The sequence below is a fragment of the Eleutherodactylus coqui genome, chromosome 4 (genome assembly GCF_035609145.1).
Source record: "Eleutherodactylus coqui strain aEleCoq1 chromosome 4, aEleCoq1.hap1, whole genome shotgun sequence".
NCBI lineage: Eukaryota > Metazoa > Chordata > Amphibia > Anura > Eleutherodactylidae > Eleutherodactylus > Eleutherodactylus coqui.
The window spans coordinates 235965289-235989850 of NC_089840.1; the positions used below are offsets into that span (position 1 = coordinate 235965289).

The 24562-nt window shown below is 43.0% G+C and overlaps 1 protein-coding gene across 2 annotated transcripts in view; it reads right to left on the reverse strand.

The window, feature by feature from the left end:
- The window catches only part of CNNM2 (cyclin and CBS domain divalent metal cation transport mediator 2), a 108729-nt gene that overhangs the window by 12940 nt on the left and 71227 nt on the right, over window positions 1-24562 (reverse strand). Inside the window, exons 2-7 of one of the 2 annotated variants that reach the window (XM_066600907.1) lie at window positions 22816-22959; window positions 20564-20701; window positions 18871-19040; window positions 17977-18070; window positions 11001-11063; window positions 984-1168 (exon numbers count right to left, since the gene is read on the reverse strand). In XM_066600907.1, coding sequence (XP_066457004.1) covers window positions 984-1168; window positions 11001-11063; window positions 17977-18070; window positions 18871-19040; window positions 20564-20701; window positions 22816-22959 — 794 coding nt within the window. The remainder of the gene's footprint in view (window positions 1-983; window positions 1169-11000; window positions 11064-17976; window positions 18071-18870; window positions 19041-20563; window positions 20702-22815; window positions 22960-24562) is intronic. The other variant, XM_066600908.1, reaches the window with a different exon arrangement.

Genomic DNA, 24562 nt, shown 5'->3' on the forward strand with positions numbered 1-24562 from the left:
CCCTACCCTCTTTCCTCCACTCGCTAGTCCCCCTACCCTCTTTCCTCCACTCGCTAGTCCCCCTACCCTCTTTCCTCCACTCGCTAGTCCCCCTACCCTCTTTCCTCCACTCGCTAGTCCCCCTACCCTCTTTCCTCTACCCGCTAGTCCCCCTACCCTCTTTCCTCTACCCGCTAGTCCCCCTACCCTCTTTCCTCCACCCGCTAGTCCCCCTACCCTCTTTCCTCCACCCGCTAGTCCCCCTACCCTCTTTCCTCCACCCGCTAGTCCCCTTACCCTCTTTCCTCCACTCGCTAGTCCCCCTACCCTCTTTCCTCCACTCGCTAGTCCCCCTACCCTCTTTCCTCCACTCGCTAGTCCCCCTACCCTCTTTCCTCCACTCACTAGTCCCCCTACCCATCTTTCCAGCCAGCAGGTGCACTACTTATTATTCCATCCAAGGAGTTCCTCTATGCATTCTGCCACTCCACCTCACTGTTCCACTTGATCTATTTCCTTATCTAACTAAACGTTTGCCCCTTACCAGACCGTTCACGACATTGAAATCCAGATCAATCATGACATTTAAATGCCACTACTGGAATTGATAGCAACAATTAAAAGGTTAACTGCCACGATTGGTTTAATCCCCCCAACTATGCTTTTATCTATTCCCTTACTATACTATCCCTCTATGCATTCCTGTAAAAAACTATTCCCACATCTACCACAACTATCCCCTCCTGGTTATAGGCTCTCTTCCACCCCTCTCTTTCCTTGTTAATTTTCAGTACATCCAGCTATCACCATCTTCTACTCTGCCCATCCTATCTACTTCTTTATGTCCCTCCATCTAATTAATATCTGATGCTTTCATATAAAACCATTTGTATGGCTTTACGAACTCAAACAGTTCTACGTAACACTTGTGTGTGACCGCCGACAGCATTAAATGACAACACAATAGAAAAGCATTCTCTGATAATATACAAGAGATATATTACCTTGACAAACTGCATGTCAGTAACGGCTCTCACAGAGTAATCGGGAATATATACTTGCAAAAATGAAGCATTTAGTTGGTTGTTACTGCTCCCCAGTGTCGGTGTGACAGCATCTATCCGATCACTTCTATTTAGAGAGTCCGAATGATTTAGTCCACACGGGCGAGGCGGTGACTTATTCTCCGCTATCAGAGAGTGAAGAGAAATAGGTTTTTAAGGTAAACAAATGGTTTCACGAAGAGGTTTTTCAATATTTGGCTATTTTTCTGGGAGAGTGCTATATGCTCTCAGTGGACTCCTTTAAACCAAGGCCACTTTTAGGGTCATGCTTATAGAAGGAAAAATATGTCACTACTGGTTGGGAAAACAATCCCGAGAACATTGCAGCTGAACCCACTGTAAATACAACCACCTTCAGGAATAACCTGGTTGTCATGAGTCTGGCAGCCGCTGACCATCAATGAAAGGCCCACCACATATCAGCCTAGTTGCCAGGTCATCCCAACTTACTATTAATTAGCAGATTTATGCTCTGGGTCACAGGTCCTTGGTCAGAACTACCCTCTACGAAATCCATATGTCATAATGGGGCATATAGATAGGTGTTAGTCATAAGACAATCCTTTAAAGGAGGACTTGTCACAGAATAAAATTAGTAGGGCTGACTCTATTTCCATTCCTCTGTTCATCTGGAAGGGCACTTCTTAGGTCTAGCGACGTCCCCACAGCTCGTTGTCAATGGGTAGCGTTGGACTGTCAATCAAGTCCAATGTCAACCATCAACAGTGAGGACCACCAATCTGACATACTGACAGCAGAGGGAACCAAACCTAACAAGAGCCAGTGCAGACGAAGGAAGACTAGTATGAAGAGAGTCACAGGAGCCACAACTCTTCTCCTCACTGTGGGCTCACTGTACTTCCTGCAATGAGAAGGTGATTGAATGAAGCAGAAGTCACAAATGCTGAGTGTATTGCTCCATTCATCTCCAATAGGAGTGTTGGAAATAGCTGAGCGCTTGTACTTGTCTGTTTCCATAAGCTCCACTGAAATGAATGGAGCGGCGCTGAGGATGTGTGACCACTGGTCCATTCAATCTCCATGTCACTGTAGGTGGGTGCAGTGAGCTCGCAGTGACAAAAAGAGGGGCATACGGAACTCTTGTTTTTGGGATTGGTGAGGGTTTCAGAAGACCCCACCTAGCAGACGTTTATCACCTTTCCTATAGATAGGAGATAAAAGTCTATTTTGGTATAACCCCTTTAACTAATAAAAAGTTTTTCTTACTTCATACTTATTGGAAGGGCCCCTTAACAATAAGATTAGCAATAAGCAATCAGCTTTTATCTCTCTAGACGGACCCCATTCCGATTTCACTCCATCTCACTGGCCGCTGCATCCAGGCTGTAAGGCGTGAATGGGAATTATGTAAGCAGTGTAGTAAAGCGAGCTATGCTGTTTCCGTAACTTGTGAGATGCAAAAACATAACTCGCTGTGCTAGGCTCTTTACATACCTTCCATTCACTTCTATGAGAGATACGCAGACAGCGTAGTAGTACAGGGTGCTAAGCCTTTTCTGCAAATCCGGACACCTCTCCAAGCCTGGATGTGGCAGGACAGGGTTCTAGAGACAGATGTGGGTCCCAATTCCGAGACTCAAACCTGTCAGTTAAGGCATATTCTTTGGGTATGCGGTAACTGTCTTAGATGGGAATAACCGTCTGCGTCAGGTATAGTTTTTGAATGGACTACTCCAAAAAGCAAATATATTCCACTAGTCTTTAATCCTAAACTGGTTTACAAGGCTTTATATGCTTACATAAGCAAAGCCATGAAAAAAAAACAAAAAAAAACCTTAGACCAGATGACTGACAATGAAAGAACAGTCCAAAAAGAAAAAAAGTGCTGACCCTTAGGGGCCTACAGTTCTGCTTAAAGGTATGGCATGCCGAAGTTGTGCAAATCTGTGTAAATAGTTCTCATTCCAGCCAAGACTTTATTACTGTCACAGTAGGGAAAGAATGGTAAAAGGAGAGAAGAAAGAGTATAGAGAAGGTTAGGACAAGCATGGAGGACACTGCACAGCTACCGCTCTAGTCAGTCAATGCTGAATATTCAGTGGAAGTCATAGTCCAGAGTGGTTTCTTGTTTACTACAGGGATCAGTAAGAGCTGGAGCTTATGTAGGACTCCAGACTAAAAAATAAATATATATCACTTGGGCACCTTTGGCTCCTAAATCTAAAAATGTAGGTGTCAAATCATATTTTTGGTTGCATTGATAACCATTTTAGTCTTTATATGAAGCTTTGCTATGCCAAAAGGTAAAGGTAAAGTCCCCTGGTGCAAGCACCGAGTCATGACTGACTCCTAAGGTTTTCTTGGCAGACTGTTCCTGCAGGGTGGTTTGCCATTGCCTTCCCCAGTCATCTGTTACCCCCCAGTAACCACGCGAGGGATTAAACCCGCAACCTTCAGGTCGGGAGTGAGAGTTTAGGACTGCATTTCTACTGCCTTAACACTCTGCGCCACATGAGGCTATATATATATATCTATCAGTTACAATCACAACTGTTAGGCTGGATTTACACAGGGCGGATTTGCTGCGGAAATTACGTCCGGAATTTCGCCGTGGCAAATCTGACTGCGGCCGCTAATCCCGGGGCTATCCAGCCATGTGGACGAGATTTCTCAGAAATCTCGTCCACACGGGACGGAGAATCCATTGCTGCAAAGCTGGCAGAAGCAGCATGTCTATTTTTTTTCCCCTGCTGCGGCCGTGCTCTCCTCTATGGGAGCACCGGCCACAATGGAAAAGCGTGTGGCCAAGCCGCTTCAAAACCCGCTGCTAAGTAGCGCAGGTTTAGAAGCAGCACTTTCCCGGCGGAAATCTCTCGTTTTTTTTCGCTGCGGCCAAACCGCGAGATTTCTGCCAGGAATACTCTGTGTGGGAACCCAGCCTTATAACCCACCAAGCTGAAACATTATGATCAGCAGAGGCCCGCTCTCTCTAGCTGTTGTCATATTAACTCTTATATGACCAATGGTCACTGGTGCGCCTGTATCCAGGTCACATTCTGCAGTTCTGGTAACCCTACTTTGAAAAAATCATAACTTTTGTATTTTTTCGGTGACAGATCTACCTGAGGCCTTGTTTTTTGGGTGATTTTTTGATTTGTATTTTTCAATGGTACCATTCAACATACCATATAATGTATTGTAAGACTTAAAAAATTCTAACACGGGTTCAACGGACAAAAAAAAAAAGAAACTATTGCTCCATACCATTGTATAATTGAAGTCTTTCTCTTACTGATTTTTACAATTTTTTTTTTGTCCCCATAGAAAACGTAAACTTATAATTGTTTGATCAATTATACAGTATAATGCAATACTATGCTATTGCATTATACTGTATTTTAACAGGCTTCCTATTAAAGATGTGTCACAGGCATGTCTTAATAAGCAAACGATCATGGCAGCCATGGGAGCCTTTTGAATAAAATTACCTGAAAGCGCTGCGGAATAAATTGGCGCTATACAAATAAGATTTATTTATTTATTACATGGTCCGTCATTTATGAATGCTATATTTCCTCAACTGTGGTCACTGCAGGGGAACTGTATGGCCAAGATATGCCTGAGACCTGCAACGATCACCGGTTTCTATATAAAGGAGTTTTTCATATTTTTGCTGGCACTGATGTGAACTCAACAGAAGCAGTAACTTTCTCATATACTTCTAGGAAAGTGCCCCATTTCCAGATAGGGCCTGGGATATCGTTAGTGATGTGCCATTGCATGCATTGTCTCCGCTGTAGTCTATTCCCATTTATGGGTTTGTTCCATATGTAGCAGTGTTATATTAGAGAGACAAAACCGAGCATGCATGAATATCATTGCCCAGTGTTAACAACCCTTCCCGGCTTCTAAGTAGGATGTCGGGAGGTGATCGGCTGCAGTGGAGAGTTGGACAGGAAGACAAAGGGAAGTACTACACACAGTTTACAGCGTGCAATGATTGCTGGGAAATTTAGTTTTCAAATGAAGCTGAAACTAATGCTACGCCCCGCGGTAGCACCCCAGCGAGGTCAACAAACAGAACACGACGGGGTCAAGGGAATTGGTGAACAGCAATTTTCTTTCCGAAGCGATGGTCAAATTTCGGAAGGCACACGGTGGGAATGACTTTCGACCTTCTTTCCTATCCATCTTTGAAAACCCCTTTAATAAGACGATGCCTTAGAAAGAGAGACAGCTGCTTCTACCTGCAGCCCAAGTAATAATATACGGCACATCATACATATCAGTATATACTTTGAAGGTCACCAATCTTGAAAGGCATTTTGCTACATTAATTTAAAGCAATGTTTGATGAGTTCTATGTAAACTGAAAGAAGCATACTGCAGATTATTCCTCCATTTTTAATTAAAGAGAGATTATTGTACGGTTAAGGGGAAAAAAAATTGGCAAATTGTCAAAATCCCTGGAGGCCAATAACTTAGAGTACCTGGAATTTGACAATTCTGAGACTGCGAGGTAAAAAAAAAAAAAAAATGATACCGGTAATGTCACCTGTCTGTCACAGGGTCACCATACCTAGAATGTGGGAGTCCTTGAACTGACAGCATTTGTAAATTCACATTTGTTCAAGAAGCTTAACCCCTTAGTGAACATTAATGTCTTTTTACGGCAATCACCAAGTAGCCTTAGGTTACAGTGCCAACGTTTAACTGCGCAACTACTGCATGGGTGTACCATGCTGCCTGCAACGGGTGCTTGGTTGCCTAATGACAGGCAGGCTTCTGCTCCAATGGCCAGGATCGGAGGAATCTCTGATCCTGGCCGTTTAACTTCTTAGATGCCACAGGTAATAAAGACCACAGCATCTAAGTGGTTTACACAGGAAGGTGGCTCCCTTTGTAAGTCCATAAGTACCCACACATGCCAATGAGGTGTCATGGAAGCGGTGGCCTAATGAAGGCCATAGGACAGCCATCTCTGGCAGAGCCTAATAGGGTGCCTATCAGTTTAACAATGAAAGAGTTAAAGAGGAAAAAAATGTGAGCATCTGGAGGCGCTGCTGGTATGAAGTTCACGCGACACCTCAGGTATGTATCAAAATATTTTATATTTACAGGTATGCAGTAAACCACTGGTTTTTCAGGATTGTACTGGTCCCTACTTCAAGACACAATATGCAAATGCAGAATATGTAAAAGAGCTTTAGTGCCAGAAAAAAATGGGAATGGATTCTATTTGATTGAACAGAGAACTCTCCGCCCTACACGGTTTCCGTAACTCCAGTGACTGCCATTAGGAGCCTCCATTGGCAGTTTCATCACTTTGGACGGCAAGAATATCCCAGCAGCACCGTTCTAGTCATCTAAATGAGGGGAACGTCAACGGAGACCCTACGGATCCAATTACTGGTAAGTCAATGGCGTCCGGCGGGTGTCATTTGAATCCGTTATGACAGATGCAGCACAGTGTTGTGACTTCCACCACCGTACAGACTCAAAAAGTCTCATCTACGCATCACGGAAAAAATCTGCAGCATAAATTAAGCAGTGATACAGATTTTACATCCGCAATACGTCAATCTATACGGCGGATTTGTAAAACATATTTTATCAGTTGAAATCTGCGACAAATCCGAAATATTTCTGCACCAAAATACACAACAAAGATTGTACCATTTGGAGCTTTACTACAATCTGGATTTTCTGCAAACTTGTAGCAGATTTTCCTTTCTTTGCTTCTGGTATCGTATTTATACAGTATGCTTGGTTCTGATATCATATCTAGGCAGTAAGCTTGATTCTGGTGTCATATTTATACAGGAAGATCGGTCCTGGTATCTCATCTATGCAGTAAGCATAATTCTGGTATTGTGTTTAGGAACTAAGCTCTGTTCTGGTATCCTATCTATATAGTAAGCTCTGTTCTGGTATCCTATCTATATAGTAAGCTCTGTTCTGGTATCCTATCTATATAGTAAGCTCTGTTCTGGTATCCTATCTATATAGTAAGCTCTGTTCTGGTATCCTATCTATATAGTAAGCTCTGTTCTGGTATCCTATCTATATAGTAAGCTCTGTTCTGGTATCCTATCTATATACTAAGCTCTGTTCTGGTATCCTATCTATATACTAAGCTCTGTTCTGGTATCCTATCTATATAGTAAGCTCTGTTCTGGTATCCTATCTATATAGTAAGCTCTGTTCTGGTATCCTATCTATATAGTAAGCTCTGTTCTGGTATCCTATCTATATAGTAAGCTCTGTTCTGGTATCCTATCTATATACTAAGCTCTGTTCTGGTATCCTATCTATATAGTAAGCTCTGTTCTGGTATCCTATCTATATAGTAAGCTCTGTTCTGGTATCCTATCTATATAGTAAGCTCTGTTCTGGTATCCTATCTATATAGTAAGCTCTGTTCTGGTATCCTATCTATATAGTAAGCTCTGTTCTGGTATCCTATCTATATACTAAGCTCTGTTCTGGTATCCTATCTATATACTAAGCTCTGTTCTGGTATCCTATCTATATAGTAAGCTCTGTTCTGGTATCCTATCTATATAGTAAGCTCTGTTCTGGTATCCTATCTATATAGTAAGCTCTGTTCTGGTATCCTATCTATATAGTAAGCTCTGTTCTGGTATCCTATCTATATACTAAGCTCTGTTCTGGTATCCTATCTATATACTAAGCTCTGTTCTGGTATCCTATCTATATAGTAAGCTCTGTTCTGGTATCCTATCTATATAGTAAGCTCTGTTCTGGTATCCTATCTATGCAATAAGTGTGGTTCTGATATTGCATAGCTGCAGTAAGCTTGGTTGTGGTAATGTATCTATGCAGTAAGCATGGTTCTGATATTGCATATAGGCAGTCAGCTAGTTTTGGTAACGTATCTAGGCAGTCAGCTAGGTTTGGTAACGTATCTAGGCAGTCAGCTAGGTTTGGTAACGTATCTAGGCAGTCAGCTAGTTTTGGTAACGTATCTAGGCAGTCAGCTAGTTTTGGTAACGTATCTAGGCAGTCAGCTAGTTTTGGTAACGTATCTAGGCAGTCAGCTAGTTTTGGTAACGTATCTAGGCAGTCAGCTAGTTTTGGTAACGTATCTAGGCAGTCAGCTAGTTTTGGTAACGTATCTAGGAAGTCAGCTAGTTTTGGTAACGTATCTAGGAAGTCAGCTAGTTTTGGTAACGTATCTAGGCAGTCAGCTAGTTTTGGTAACGTATCTAGGCAGTCAGCTAGGTTTGGTAACGTATCTAGGCAGTCAGCTAGGTTTGGTAACGTATCTAGGCAGTCAGCTAGGTTTGGTAACGTATCTAGGCAGTCAGCTAGGTTTGGTAACGTATCTAGGCAGTCAGCTAGTTTTGGTAACGTATCTAGGCAGTCAGCTAGTTTTGGTAACGTATCTAGGCAGTCAGCTAGTTTTGGTAACGTATCTAGGCAGTCAGCTAGTTTTGGTAACGTATCTAGGCAGTCAGCTAGTTTTGGTAACGTATCTAGGAAGTCAGCTAGTTTTGGTAACGTATCTAGGAAGTCAGCTAGTTTTGGTAACGTATCTAGGCAGTCAGCTAGTTTTGGTAACGTATCTAGGCAGTCAGCTAGTTTTGGTAACGTATCTAGGCAGTCAGCTAGTTTTGGTAACGTATCTAGGCAGTCAGCTAGTTTTGGTAACGTATCTAGGAAGTCAGCTAGTTTTGGTAACGTATCTAGGCAGTCAGCTAGTTTTGGTAACGTATCTAGGCAGTCAGCTAGTTTTGGTAACGTATCTAGGCAGTCAGCTAGTTTTGGTAACGTATCTAGGCAGTCAGCTAGTTTTGGTAACGTATCTAGGCAGTCAGCTAGTTTTGGTAACGTATCTAGGCAGTCAGCTAGTTTTGGTAACGTATCTAGGCAGTCAGCTAGTTTAGGTAACGTATCTAGGCAGTCAGCTAGTTTTGGTAACGTATCTAGGCAGTCAGCTAGTTTAGGTAACGTATCTAGGCAGTCAGCTAGTTTTGGTAACGTATCTAGGCAGTCAGCTAGTTTTGGTAACGTATCTAGGCAGTCAGCTAGTTTTGGTAACGTATCTAGGCAGTCAGCTAGTTTTGGTAACGTATCTAGGCAGTCAGCTAGTTTTGGTAACGTATCTAGGCAGTCAGCTACTTTTGGTAACGTATCTAGGCAGTCAGCTAGTTTTGGTAATGTATCTAGGCATTAAGCTAGTTTTGGTAACATATATGTACAGTAAGCCCAGTTCTAGTACCTTATCTATACAGTAAGCTTTGTTTTGATAGCCTATATGCAATATCAGAACTGGTTTGCAGTATTGCATCTGTGCAGTAAGCACGAGTCTGGTACTGTATCTAGACAGTAAGCTTGGTTTCAGCTTTGTATCAAGGGAGTATGCTTGGTTCTTATATCAAATCCATAGAATGAACTCATTTCTGGTATCATATCTATATAGTAAGCTCTGTTCTGATAACAGATCTATGTGATAAGTGTCATATCATCCTAAATCTGCAGACTTATGGGGGGCCCATAGTATTCACAGACCTGGAGCCCATGGCAGCCTTAATCCACCTCTGCCTATAATAAAATAATTATTGTTGTTTTAAGCACTGTAATGTCATCACTACCGTGTTTCCCTGAAAAAAGACACCGTTTTATATTAAGTTTTGCCCCAAAAGAGGCACACAGTGTCCTATTTTCTTTTTTTTAGCGCTGCGGAATAAGTTGGCGCTATACAAATAACAAATTTTTTTGGGGGGTGGGGGGGGATGTGCCTTAATACTCACCTAGCAGCCAGCGTTCGGGTCCCTTGCTCTGGGCTGCGGCGCTGCTGCAGGCTTCCATGTAGTATTAAACACTGACAGAGCATTTTTTCCTGATAGCGGGGCTTGAATACCCAGCTTCCAGCAAGCAATTGCTCTGATTGGTTCATTGAGCGCCGCCTCAGCCAATCAGAGCCAGCGCTTGATTAACCAATTACAGCCATTGGTTGTAACAATTTTCCTTTCTTTGCTTCTGGTATTGTATGTATATAGTAAGCTCAGCTCTGATTTCTTATCTGTGTAGTAAGCTTCGTTTTGATATCGTACCTAAACAGTAAGCTTGGTTTGGTAACGTACCTAGGCAGTAAGCTTGGTTTATTAAAAAATCAGGGTAGGTTTTTTTTTTTTATCGGGATAGGCCTTTATTTTCGGGGAAACATGGTATTATTGCAATCATTAACCGGAATAGTCATTCTGCCTTATTTGTGCCACGATGCTATGGCAACCATAATGAAGTGAACAATGTCACAACAACTATCTATGTATCGTTTTTTGGCTTGATTTCCTATTCCCAATCATTGATCAGACTTGTTAAAAAGTCACACTGATTTGAAGGAATACTGCCATCCAATAGGTGGCGCTGCAGAGGTCTTTTTCCATCTTCCTTATTTGCATAAATTACCCGGAGGAGTTTGCATGGCCCTAAAAATCTCCTCACTCACCTTCTAGGTGTCCCCACGCCCCTTTTGGGTTCTCACCTTGGGGAAAGACTATACCATCTCCTGATCCGCTCAACCCCTAAGTGTTTCCACATACGTTTTGGGTGCTCTCCTTAAGGAGAGACGACGCCCCTCCTGACAATAACTACTGGGATGATCAACCATATAAGAGTTCTTCAGTATAATGTAAATGAAGTCTTGCCTATCCTATGCAGGCTTATACTTATCCAGAGACCTGGAGTGCTCTTGTGTTCCCTATTACATACCGCAATACTGACTACAGGACTGTCCCATTGAGTCTTGATCAAGTACTGTTGGGTTGCAATTAAAGAGTCCCATTACCGGGACCATAAATACAAGGCAATAGGATAACTTGCACCATTTTAGAAGAGTCATTCTCAGTCATCTTGGGGAAGGAAAGTTGAAATAGTTGAAGGAGAGTCCAGAGAAGACGTAACATGGGAGCAGAGAGCGAACAGACAAATTGGTGCAAGAATAAGTCAATAGATACATGCATGATTTACCTGGAGAACCAGCTAACGATTCTGTTCTGCTGACAACAAAGGTACGAGACAGGGACAAGGGAACTGTAATCAAGGAGAGAAGAGATAAGGAACCATAACAAGAGCACAAGAAGGAAGCCATCTACACCAGCGCCTTCTCAGTTGATATGCAACCATCTCCAGGGAGTAAAGATATGGAGGCAATGAGGACAGTCATTGTATTATAGAATGGGGAACAACTCTATAAAACATGGATACTCCATAATGCACAAAACAACCGAATGTCTTAAAAGTGATGGTGCAACTGGTGCAGAAGGCTCCACAAAGGAGGAGGAATTTGGTCAAATTGCAAAACAAATAATGATTTAAGATACCCAACATTCTAGTTGTTGGAAACGTTACCTTCACACTTCGTGCATTACATGTACAGTTCATGCAACCTTTGAATTGTCGCTTAATAGAATAAAAGTAGAGATGAGTGAACCTACTCGTTTCTAGTAATTACTCGATCGAGCACCGCGATTTTCGAGTACTTCCATACTCGGGTAAAAAGATTCGGGGGGAGGCGTGGCAGCGCGGGGGGGTAGCAGCGGGGAACCCTCTCTATCTCCCTCTCCCCCCCACTCCCCGCTGCAACCCCCCACTCATACACGGCGCCCCCCGAATCTTTTCGCCCCAGTACGGAAGTACTCGAAAATTGCGGCGCTCGGGCGAAAAAGGGGCGTGGCCGAGTACGCTTGCTCATCTCTAAATAAAAGCCATTAAAAGAGCCAAGTAAAGTTTTGCTGCGGCTATGTATGTAGTTTTTACAGCATTCACCATTTGGTAAAAACAATAGGATCATTTTCTTATCTGGAAGAACACGATTACTGCAAGATCAATTTAAAAAAATTTTTTTTTTTTTTTTTAACTACTTTTGCACAATAAAGAAAAAATAATTGAATCTGCATCACTGCCTTCTGATTGGTACAATTTTGAGTACATGTGACTTCTGGATTGCTTTTTATTGCGTATCTTTGGAGGCGAAAAAAACAATAGCAATTAAGGTGTTACTTTTTAAAATTATTTTTGCAGCGTTCGACCCCCTGCCTACGGGCGTTGCGGTATCCCGTGGCGGATGTCCGCCCTGGAGCAGGAGCCGGCAGACGAATCTCCGCAGGCCAGCCTATCTCACAGATAGGTTGACCGCGGAGAATTGCGGCAATTTGCAGCATGTTGCAAATTGCCAGCCGCGAGCGGAGAATCGCAATGATTCTCCACTCATGGACACGGGGCCGGCGCTTTCTATAGCAATGCTATGAAAAGCTCCAGACGGCGTGAGTTTATGTCTGTGGACAGGGGGTCTTCACCATGTAAGATAAATAGTCATTTCATTTTTTGAGTTGTTATGAGCGCGATAATACCCATTATGTGCGGCTTTAAAAAAAAATTATATTTCATCCATTTAAAAAGTGTTTGTGGGGAAAAATGTGTATTTTCTTAAACTAGATTTTTTTTAAATTAAACCTTGCCTTAGGTCGCCTGCACACGAGCGGAAATTCTGCGGCGGGATTTCCCATGGAATTTCCGCCGCTGGAAGCCTGCATAAGATTGCGTTAACAAACCCAATCCTATGCAGACGGACGCGGTTTGGCCGTTCGAAATCTCGCGCGGCAAACAAACCGCGGCATGTCCTATTTCTGTGCGGGGCTCGCATGCGCCGGCTGCCCGGCAAACCGGCACATCAAACAGCCGGAGCCGCGTGCACGGGTGAGTACGCACTGGTCCCTGCAGGTGCTCAGGTAGGGTCCCACTGCGAGAATCCACGCCGCCGGACCTGACCCGCCCGTCTGCAGGCGGCCTTAGTCCTTCAAGGGAACTTGAAGATATGATAGTTTGATTGTTAGGATAGTACACTGCATTACTTATGTAGTGCATTCAGCTATAACTATGACAGCAGTCTAGTAGTACCTGCCCGGGAGGTGGGTCTTCTAGGCAGAGTTACATGGCATACCCTTTGCTGCCACTGGATCCCACTGGTACCTTGTGATTGTATAGTGGGGTGCTGATGGGTGACAGAAGGAGCTCCCTCCCTCTGACATCTGCTTACATGCTGCAGCTGCTGTTGAATATGGCATGTAAGGGGTTAATCTGCCAGGATCTGAGGTTCCTATGCTCCAGGCAATAAGAGCAGGAGCCTGGCTGTCGGTAGTCATCCAAGCAACCACCCTAAAAAGATGTATGTGCAGGTGTAAAACCCATTAGTGAGTTCAGTAATAAGAATTATTGGATGTCACCAAGGGGTTCAATTACTTTTTCATTATAAAATGACTACTTTTAGTTAAAAGGGTTGCGTCAATATCACAACTCTATTGTATATTCTATTAGTTCTCCCACTCAGGACCCCCTTCTACAAGCTGGAGTGGAGAGCAGCTCTGTAAGAGTGGCTCCCGTTTGGGCGGACTTTGTACCGTTCCTTTAAATAGCCGCCCTACAATACAAGATTCCCCTTGCAGAGAAATTTTATGACTGGCGGCGGCATCCCACGGTAAAAGCAGCTGAGTCTGCCAAGGACGCCAAGAGTGGGATCTGGGGCAAGGAGTTTTTAGCCCCAGGTGCTCTATTCTTGCTTACATCCAGGACAAGAGAGTGGATAATACTAAAACACATTTAAAGGGGTTTTCCAACCCCCCAAAAATCTCTATTAAAGGGTGTGGCTACATGGGGCAGATTTTCAGCAGTGGATTTTCTCATGATTCTCCACCAAAATCCAAAGCTTGGACTGATTGGTCTCATTCTCACTTGAGGGGAAACTAGTACCTCACTCGACCAACAGGTGGCGGCTGTACAATTATTTTTTCCTATACATTATTTCGGGCCGCCAACCTATTTTCCTTTATCTCCATTGTCCTCTATTGATGATGCAGGCTTTGGGTGCATGCTAGAAGTTGTCATTTTGCAACAAGTTGAGAGTTGCAGGTTGGAGATTCCTTTTTTCTACCATACATGTTTGATAAGCTGGGATCTGTACAATCTTGTTGGAAGTTACTTGGTCCCAGTCTGAAGTCGCAGCAGTAATCACAAAGTCTGCCCATGTGCATTCAGTCCTTGCTACGTATCTATATATGTATCTATAGCCGTCAGCATATATTGTTTCTTCAGTCTGGAGTATGAACCCTAAACATGTATCTACTGTTCACCACTAGATGGCACTACATCACGCTTAGACGTTGTCCTGCCAGCTCTGCCACTTGGCACAGAAAATAACCCAGTAATCAATGCATTGTTCAAGGGAAATGATGTGTGAATGATCTGCCTGAAATGATGTGTAACTTGCTTTTATGCCTTAAGAATTTTATGACTTCAAGAAGTATGCCTGCAGGCCTTTCCACTGATTTAGTCAAGAAAATGGCATTCTGGGAAGTTCGGCTCATTTAAGAAGATTGGTGCCATGCATACCTCGTTTTAAAGCATCGAGAAATGCTGTATGAGATAATGCTACATTACGTTTTAGACGCACTACTAGAGTTTATACAGTTTTCTAAAAAAATATAAAAAGCAGTAAATGGTTCAAAATGAAAAAAAACAAAACAAAACAAAAACTAAAAATCAGACTTACCTCTTCAATCTCCCACCAAATCAGAACCCTAGTCTTAGAAGCAGTCACCAATCTGTGGTCTCAGCAGTCATGTGCCGTACTGCTGGCATCATGACTCCTAATGCTGAGCAGTGATGCTAGTAGAATGGTGCATGACCGCTGAGGCCCCTGATTGGCTGCAGCGAGTATGTGCTGGCGGTTTGTGAATGCTGGGGGATCACTCAAGCATCTGTGATGGATTGCGGGATTGAAGAGGTGAGTGGTGTTTCTTTTTTTCTTATTTTGTTCTTATTTTGTAGCATTTGCTGCAGTTTTTTAGTTTTTAACCCCTTCAACTTCATCTCAGTGATCTATTACAATAACTTAGCTAGGATTTCTTAACTTGTACAATGAAAGAATTCTGTAGCCTCCTACCAGAGCCACTCATGTCTGTGGGCTGTGTGCGGTATTGCAGTACAGCCTATTTAAAAGGGGTTGTCCAGCTGTAAACTAGTCATCGCCTGTCCCTAGGATAGGCCACCACTAGTAGATTGGCAGGTCTGCTGTCCAGAATCGCAGTTCATCAGTGCTCACCATGCAAGTGAGCTTGTGCATGGATTTGTAATCCGCAGTAAGCAGACAGCTTTGTTCTCTCTGCAGTGGCCAGGCTTGGTATTACAGGCAAAGTTCCCAATGTAGTGAGCTTTGCATGTAATACCAAGCCTGGCCACTGCGGAGAGAACAGAGCTGTCTGATTTCTGCAGAAATCAATTGGTGCATGAGCAAATGATGAAAGTGCAATTAATGTCCTGCCAGCATTTGGATGGGAAGATTTCAGTATCTGGAGATTTCATGCGTTCAGAAGGCAAGTAACGATGCATGCAATGTGCTGCACTTTAAGGCCCTAGAACAGAACATATGATATTACCAAAGTAGGGGGCTCATGAAGCGTTCCCTTTTACTCAGGACGACCAACCCATGTCTCCACCCATTATTCTGGTGGAGACCTAATGCACCAGTACCCATCAAACGTCTCCACTCAACCTACTTAAGCAGTTTCCTAATAATAGCTATTCTTTTGTGTTATTCGCTTCTCAACTGTACATAATGCTGAAGGAAATATACAATATACTGCAACTTCTCTGCAAACCCAACAGCATGCATAGGCCGCTTTGCTACAGACCTCATCCACAAGTCCTCTACTGTAGATTTTCACCAAGGGTTTTAAATGTGGAATTTGCAGCAGCTCCGCGATAATGAAGCTCATCCTAAAGTGCATTCACACGTAGACAATTTGCTGCAGCCTTTGTCATGGATTTCTGTGAAGACCTGCAGCAGATTTCACTTTTTCAATTTGAATTCAAAGGGTGAAATCTGCTGCAGATCTGCTACAAATCAGCTAGGTGTGAATGCCCCCCAAAAAGTGCTTTTATACAGGCAGATGTCCTGCTAGGAACGAGCTCCAATCATTGTTTTTGCAAGTCGATCGACACTCGTTCATCCCAATTTACATGGGCCAATCAGCACTACTGCACGCGCCCGATCAACTGTTCCATTGGTTCCGGAAACACATCCATGTTTACACAGAGCGGGGTGCTGCAGACAGCAGATGATTTTGGTGTTGCATAAAAAGTAGCAATCACCCAACAACAGAAAGTTTTGATAGTTTGTTGCCTGATCGGCAGCACTTTCACACATACAGATGATTGGATGAACGAATGTTTGTTGCCAATCATCTCACCATGTAAAAGGACCTTAATAGTTGCACTTTGATTCCTCAAATACAGATTACCAGATATTCCAGGAATGTAAATAAATGTGAATAGCTGTATAAATAAAAAAAAAAAAAAGGTCCGCAACCTTCCAATACTTTTGTATTTTCCAGTTGCTTTTCCTCCCAAGTGGGCTGAAATTTCTTTATATCAAAAACTTATACAATCAAAATACTAACGACCACCTGTCCGTCCGTTCGTGAATGAGTTACATGCTCTGCCCCTGATCACATGATGATGTCATCACAGGTCCTTCAGCCTGAGTGAGTTACATACTCCAACCCTGAACACATGATGATAACGGCATCACAGGTCCTGTAAGCACACGGCTGTTGGTTAGGTGTTGGTTAGTATTCCATTGCAACTGAGGCAGCAGTGGTTTGTAGGGGATGTAGTCCGCCCGTAATCTGCACAGGAATGAAGAACCTGTGATGGCGTCACTGTCATGTGATCCGGGGCAGAGCATGTAACTCACTCGGGATGAAGGACCTGTGATGACGTCACCGTCATGTGATCAAGGGCAGAGCATGAGGGTGATGTCATCACAGGTCCTTCATCCCGAGTGCTGCGCTGCTTGTTATCCCCGTTGTATGGGATAAAGATTGTATGCAGCAGAGCTGTATGTGATGTACATGTAGCAGTGCTGTGTGTGTGTGTGACATGCATGTAGCAGAGCTGTGTGGTGCATTGCGCCACCAGAAATACTGGTACTATAATTTCCTAATAATTACTAGTTGATTCAGACACGAGTCAGTAAATTATAATTATCTGATCTCTTTTTAAGGGGGTTTTCTCATAAATAATATGTTTCACCTGTTCAAAGGATAGGTGATAAATGTATGATCACTAGGGCCCCCCACGTGGGCCAGTCCTGAGCTTCTAGAGGAGTTTGAATGGTGCCAAACATATGTACTTCAGCTTCATTCAAAGTATATAAGACTGATAAAATATAGTGGAGTACAGGGTTCAACTATCTCCATCACTTCCATAAAGTTAGAACAGAGAGGCAGGGCAGTGCCCCATTCAAACTCCTTCAAAATGGGGGCTCAGGACTCCCTTTCAAGTGATCAGGCGGGAGTCCCAGCAATTATTTATTAGCTATTCTATGGATAGGTGATAAATGTTGTTTATGGGATACCCACTTTAACAATGCATCTGAATTGAAAAAAAAAAATCAGTATTTTCAACCCCTTCTTCAACCCATCAGCTGCCATAACCAGGCAGGGAATGAATGAAGAGATGGCCCATGCACAGCACTTATAAGACTTCCATAGCATCTTCCGCTGTTGTGACGTCAGTAGTGTTAATGATTTTACTTCTCCAAATTAATTATTGCTACTGCTCCAGAAATTCACAAATTTCACGTTCTATGAAAGTCATGGGTTAGGCATATTGGCTGATATGCTGACGCTTCCTAACAAAGTGTAAATGGTTAAATTAGATTACTAATTTATTGGATTATGCGAGTACGTAAATCTACTGATCATACTGCATTCTTGTGACTTTCTGGGTTATGCGGGGATATTTATCTTTATGCCTACTGTCGAAGACACAACATAGTAATGCTGCAGGACGGTGTGTACATACCAACAAGTAAAAGTCATCTGAGGGCGACAGAAAATTGTAGACGTTTATTTCAATAGGATAACTAGTTGTGGAAATAAAATACCTGGAGATGCTGTGAGTGCCATCACTCCATAGTATGAAAAGGCACCGGCTTCGAATTTCATCCCTTCCTTCCCGGCTTCTACTTCCACTTTCCCCTGTAGATAAACACAAGGAATATCATTTTTACCTTAGTCTTTCCACCAGGTCAAGAAATAGACACTAATTTTTCTCACAACGACTGCTCATTTACCCCTTAAAAATTAAGTTTGAACTACCTGCCAGTAGTTTTGCAATCCACTGCTTGTCGTTAGGCATTTAGCTTCTCTAGTAACAGGGACATAGGGACACTGCAAGTTACTGCATGCAACATAGGAGCGTGTATTCAGTTTTTGCCTTGCAGCTGATCAGTGAAGGGCTATGCAAGCTAGCATGGGAAGTGTGGGAGCAGAAGTCTCTGCCAGTACAGTACTGGCAGAATAACTGGCTTGGGATGCCCCTCCCCCACCTATAAGTGAATTACAAACAGCAAGGCAGCAGAAAAATAGTGACATCTACATGGAAGCTTTAATTGATAAAGCTCAAACTGGGTACAATAACAGTAAAGCAGAGGCCAAGGAAGACCCGGACAGCTTTTGAAAACTTAGGTGCACTTTAAGTAAAGCTAAAACACAGCTGGTTTTAGGCTATTTTTGTATTTTATACTAAAAAGTTCATGTAAAGTAACAAAATAAACCAACACATATAAAGCTAGCCCACCAGGGCATGGTGGCCCAAGTGAGGACAGTCAACAGTCCTGAAGTTCTGTATGCTAATTGAGATATATGGAGAGTTGGAGAAATAGATTTTAGGCTGTGAGCATTTTTGCACAAAGCCAATAAAATCACAAAAATGACTACAATGTGCAGCATCTCTGCAACAATATACAGAACATGAATTTCATAGCAACAAGTCTGACCTGTAAAACCAGCACAAAGTAATCCACCGGCTTATTACGCTGGTAGAGGTAGTATTCAGGAGACTTCTTGTTTTTGTCATCGAACTTTAGTTCCTGGATGACGTTGGGATGTTTGAGCAGCCTCAGAAGAATCTTCTCCGACATCTGAGATGGGCTGAAGGCATCCACTTCTGCAAGTCAGGCGGAGAAGGGAATGCATGATCAATTACGGAACACTCCAATAGAGAAAAAACCCAACTATAGTCAGAATCATGGCTAAATGGTTTAGAGGAGCTGTCTGCTCGCTGCACGTCTGGAAGGACTTGTTGTATATTCACCATGAAATAGGAATTTGGGAGCAGATTTTCTTAGAACTTTGCATTGTACTGTTCCTCCATTACTCCTCCTGGAAATCTATGAATAAACTGAGAAGCGGGTAATTTCCCTTGTCAATCAAATGAGTCCCAGCACAATGATGGATGGTGTCAGGGTATGACGGGATACTCGCCTTTGACCAGAGAAACTGTAACACTAGTTATCAATATATTCATGCATTTCAAGAAGGAATAACAGAAAAGTGGCACCATGCAGAATGGCTTAAAGGGACTGTGACAAGATTAGAGGTTATCTCCTATCCATAGTATAGGGGATAAGTAGAATACCAGTGGAAGTCTGACCACTAGGACTCCAACTGATCACAATAATGAGTGTACCCCAAATGGATGGAGCAGCGGTCAAGCATGCTCACTGCTGCTCTATTCATTTCAACAAGACTGCTGCAGATAGTTCAAGCTGTTGGCAATCTCTGGCAATCCTATTAAAATAAATGTAGGGGCAATATGCTCGATTGCCACTCTATTCATTCCAGTCCCTTCAGGACCCTTATTTTTCTAATTACTTTGGGTCCCAGCAGATGGACCAGAGCACCACCGATCAAACATTTTCCCTTTATTCTGTGGATAAAGCATAACTTCTAATCTTGGCACAACTTTTAAAAGAATTAAAGGACTTATCCCAAAATTGACTTATCACCTATTCATAGGATTGATGCTAAAGTCACTGCTAAGACCCCCACCAATCCCAAGAACAGAGGTCCCACTGCAGTGAGGAGGAGATTGAATTGAGCGGTGGTCAAGCATGCGTGGCATTACTCCATTCATTTCAATGGTGCTGATGGAAATAGTCAAGTACAGGAGCTCGCCTGTCATCGGCGGTGCTATTGAAGATGAATGGAGTTCCATCGCGCATGCTTGAATGTCGCACCATTCAATCTCCTCCTCATCATAGGGGGTGCAGTGAGGTGGAGACCGGGACATGGATTGGTGGGGGTCTCACCGCAATGGAGAGGTAATAAAAGTAAATTTTAGCATAACCCCTTTAAATATTTGTAGATCCCTATGAGCTTCTCACAAGTCTGTATATACAAGTACTGAAGACAACCCTCTCTCCCCTTTTGCATGTACAACGAATATTGCTTTTTCTTCTAATTATGCCTCCATTCTTTACCCCCCTCCTTATTATGGAAAAGGCTGACCCCACGCCCTGCGTCGGGCAGAGGAATGCCAGTATCGCACAGAGGAAGTGAGAACACGTGTCCGCGCAGAACAGACGTTGGGAACCACTCCAAGCTTCACTACCCTTTCTCCGTCCGTATAGAGTCAGAAACCAGCGTGGAGATTGTTAGTGATCTCAAACTGTGATAAGCCCAACTTGCCTGTTGCTAAGAAACGGTGCATAGCCAGGAGAAGTTGTGGGGAGATTTTAACCTTCATCTCGTTGTCGGTTTGCTTAAAAGCGGAGAAATCTTGTTTTCTCTCTCGATGTGTTATTTTCTTTTTTGTTCTGTTATCAGCTAATAATGGAGACAAAAATGCAAAATGTGTTAAGCAAGAAACCCAACAAGATATTACATATGGAGCGGAAGCGTAAATGGACAACCTAAAAACAGACAAACAAACAACAAACAGAACTGTATCAAACTGTATCAAACAACATCAAACTACATCAAACTACATCAAACTACATCAAACTACATCAAACTACACCAAACTACACCAAACTACACCAAACTACACCAAACTACACCAAACTACACCAAACACATTACATCTATTGTATTATTCGTATAACTGAGCAATAACCATTATGTAACATCAGATATCCCTAATATTAGATACCCCTGAAATTACGTTCAGCATTCATGTTGGATAATCTCCCGGCGCATATGCAGAACACATCTTTATGGTCGCACTCTTTCGGCATCCGTCAGGCCAGTATGGGTCAGCGTACCTTTTTCTCATCTGTATAGAAAAGCTTAGTCTACATAGCCAACCTCATCATACTTCTAGACAACCGTCGAAATCTGACATACCTTCAATGGAAAGGCTCAAGCTTGATGTGAACAGAGCCCTAGTTTTGGCAATTAATCACGTGACTTTACTTTGAAAAAAATAATCCCTAGACTACCAGGGATGCAGATATTAACCCCTCCCATAACCCTGAGCATCAGGAGTAAACCTCTCCACTATTCTGGCCCTCAGAAGCAGATACCTTCCTGTCCTTCACCTTGACCACCAAGAAAGCAAACATAAACCTACCCACTACCCTAGACCATAGAGAAGCAAACATTTAACCCTCTAGTACACCAGAGAAGCGCACATAAACCCTTGCATAGTCTACCTACCACACTACTCTAGACCATAAAATAAGCATTAATTAGTCCCTTTATTCCCTTTAAAGTCCAGAGAATACTAACCCCTCCACTACCCTAGAGCACCAGGGAAGTTGACAGTGCATTTGCAACATGTATTTAACATATACGCCAGGAAAGCTCCTACCATATATCTTAAACCTATCCAAAGGTCCTGAAAACAGCCATATACTTACTGATACAGGAGAGCATATATCTGCACCACCTCAGCATGCAGGCAGCCAAACTGGTGTAATTGGCTGCCTGCATGCTGAGGTGGTACACAGGTCTGCCCTCCTGTATATGGCAGATTTCATTCATTATTTGTTTGTTTTTATATTTGCCTTTCTGGGATACATTTATATTGTGTAGGGAATCACAAAAAGCGAGGAGCCTTGACGTGGCTTATGAGTTCAAATATTTTGGCCAAATTCCATTGAATACCTCGCATTTATTATATATTATTCACATGCAGTGCGGATTCTAGATGCCGAGGGAGCCTGGGATGACAGTACCAATGTGGTTCACTTTCTGAGGTGCAGGGCAACTGGCCGAACTGATATCGCGTCATTAATAGGCTGCTAGCCTGCATGGTGCACTACATGTATAAGAGTGGTCTGGCGCACTGTATTTACTACTCTGTGTAGAAGTATACACTAAGCAGCCACCCCCCTCTATATTAGGAGGCAGTGTGAGTGGCTGTCTCATAGGTGTCCTCCACAGGTGTAAATGGCTCCCTCATTTGGCATTTGACTGCCTGCATGCTGAGGTGGTGCAGACATCTGCCCTCCTGTATCAGTAAGTATATGGCCGTTTTCAGTGATTAATTGATTTTATATTTCCCTTTCTGTGTTACATATTCATAGGTCCTCATTCACCCGATGGAGGCCAAAAAGTGTCGCTTTGGCCACCATTGCAGTGCTACGTGTTGGGATACCTATTTTTACTGGATAGAATAACATGCTGCACCAGTTAAAAGTTTGGACACACCTTTTCATTCCATGCTTTTCATTGTTTTTTCTTTTAACATTGTAGATTCATATTGCAAACATGAAAACCATGAAGGAACACATGGAATGAAGTAGTAAACAAATTATATAGCACTTATATAGAGCTATATGGGGCAGTCTTTGGTTGCCAGAAGGAGCCGAAAACGGCCGACGGAGCAGAAATGCTCTGAAGGTGAAAGTGCAGGTACTTTTTAAATATCAGTGCATCTTAAAGTTCAGTATGTATTATAGTTTACTGTACTTGTCAAACACATTATTTCTACTCACTGTATAAATCAGTTTCATCTAGGATTTCAGATTTGATGATTTCTTCTATTACATCTTCCAAGGTAACTATCCCAAGGACTTCATAAAATGGGTCCCCTTCACCTTCATTGTTCACCCGCTGTACTATTGCCAGGTGGGATTTGCCTAGAGAATTAGGAATACATATTAGCATCTTTTTAATTCTGAATCGTTAGAAAAACATATAAAAGGAGAAGCTACGCGTTTCAAGCCGACATGGCTCTTGTTCACAGCATAAGTACATATAAGACTGAATCCCATTTAAAAACAACAATGGAGCAAACCTAGTAACTTAATTTGCATAGAGGTGTAGCCCCAATAAATTACATTTCAACAAATATCTCACCGTGGTTTGAAAAACAAGGATACAACTAGGTGAAGACAACATAATATTTAATAGATATAAAGATGGTCACTTTTGTAATTCATGTCTCTGGAAACCTTGTAGCAAAGTTCAGAATCCAGAATGCCTCTATTTAGGACAGGTTTCCTCCAGTCTCTCCCATCTGCTGGTTGATAAACCCTTCCAATTGCTGAAACCTTTATTAGGCTCTTCTATGTACCTATGCTATGTTACGGCTCGAAACATGTAGGAGTACACACTGTCCGTTGGACTTTATTCTGGAATATTTTTAAGAATGGAACAAAGAAAAATTTTATCTGCGGAGGTGGTGGATCTCCTTGTTTACTGAGCATTGCTGACAGTTGTTTGTGCACTCCGGGTATTCTTGCAGTATTGATTTGGTGAGCTCCTGCTTCAAGTATTCCTATATAATAAGGTGACCATAAACAGTTTTTCAATCACAGATTTCATTACAGGTCTGCTACAAATTGTACGTTAGGGACCTTTTGCATGGCTTGATAACAGCTTGTCAATTAGATCAGCACTTGTTTAACTGGTCTTCAAACAGACTGATTCATACTTCATGAGGAACGAATGAACATTCATGTTATCATTCATTACCCATACAGTTTCATCGCTGTTGGCACCATATTCTCCCTTTACACAGAAAGATGTACTTCTGACAGCTATGCATTTTACTGCAGCGCAAAAGAGAAAATCAGCTGATGAATAAGCGTTTGCTTGTTCGTCGTCTGATCAAGGGACTATTTATAGGAGGAGAAGCCCTCTTCCTACAGGGGAGCGGCTTCACAACTCCAAGCAGCGGACGATGGTTGCATGAGGCCCCACCCCTCCGGTCCAGTACCAGGCCGAGAGGGTGAGCAGGGATAGTGGTGGTGGGGACCAGAGACAGGCAGACTGGCGCCAGTCAGAACAGTGCTTCCGTGCTGTGCTCAAGTCTCCCCACCACCAGCCAGAGCCTCAGCCGGGAAGGGGAGATACAGGGTGCCAAGCTAAAGAGCGCTGGACCACATTATTTTGGAATAGCCTCACAAAAGGCTGTAAGAGGACGCTCTGCTCCCATCTGGTGCAGGCAGTTACACAGCTAGTATGTCACTGCCCAGAAGACTGCCCCACTGGCCTTAAATAGAAGTTCTGCTGCACCACGACAGCAGATAACACAGCAGCAGGGTGTGTATAGGTGCCAACATACGTGGTGGCTGCCGCAGAAGACGAAGAGCAGTCTGGGCAGTGTCCCCATACTGCGGAGCAACGCAAAAGAAAGGCATGGATAGAGCCCAGACAATTGCTGGAGAAAACAACAGCATTGCGTTGAAAGAGAGGGAGTCTCCCTTCCCGCAGGGGACTCTATCCCCAAAGTAGATG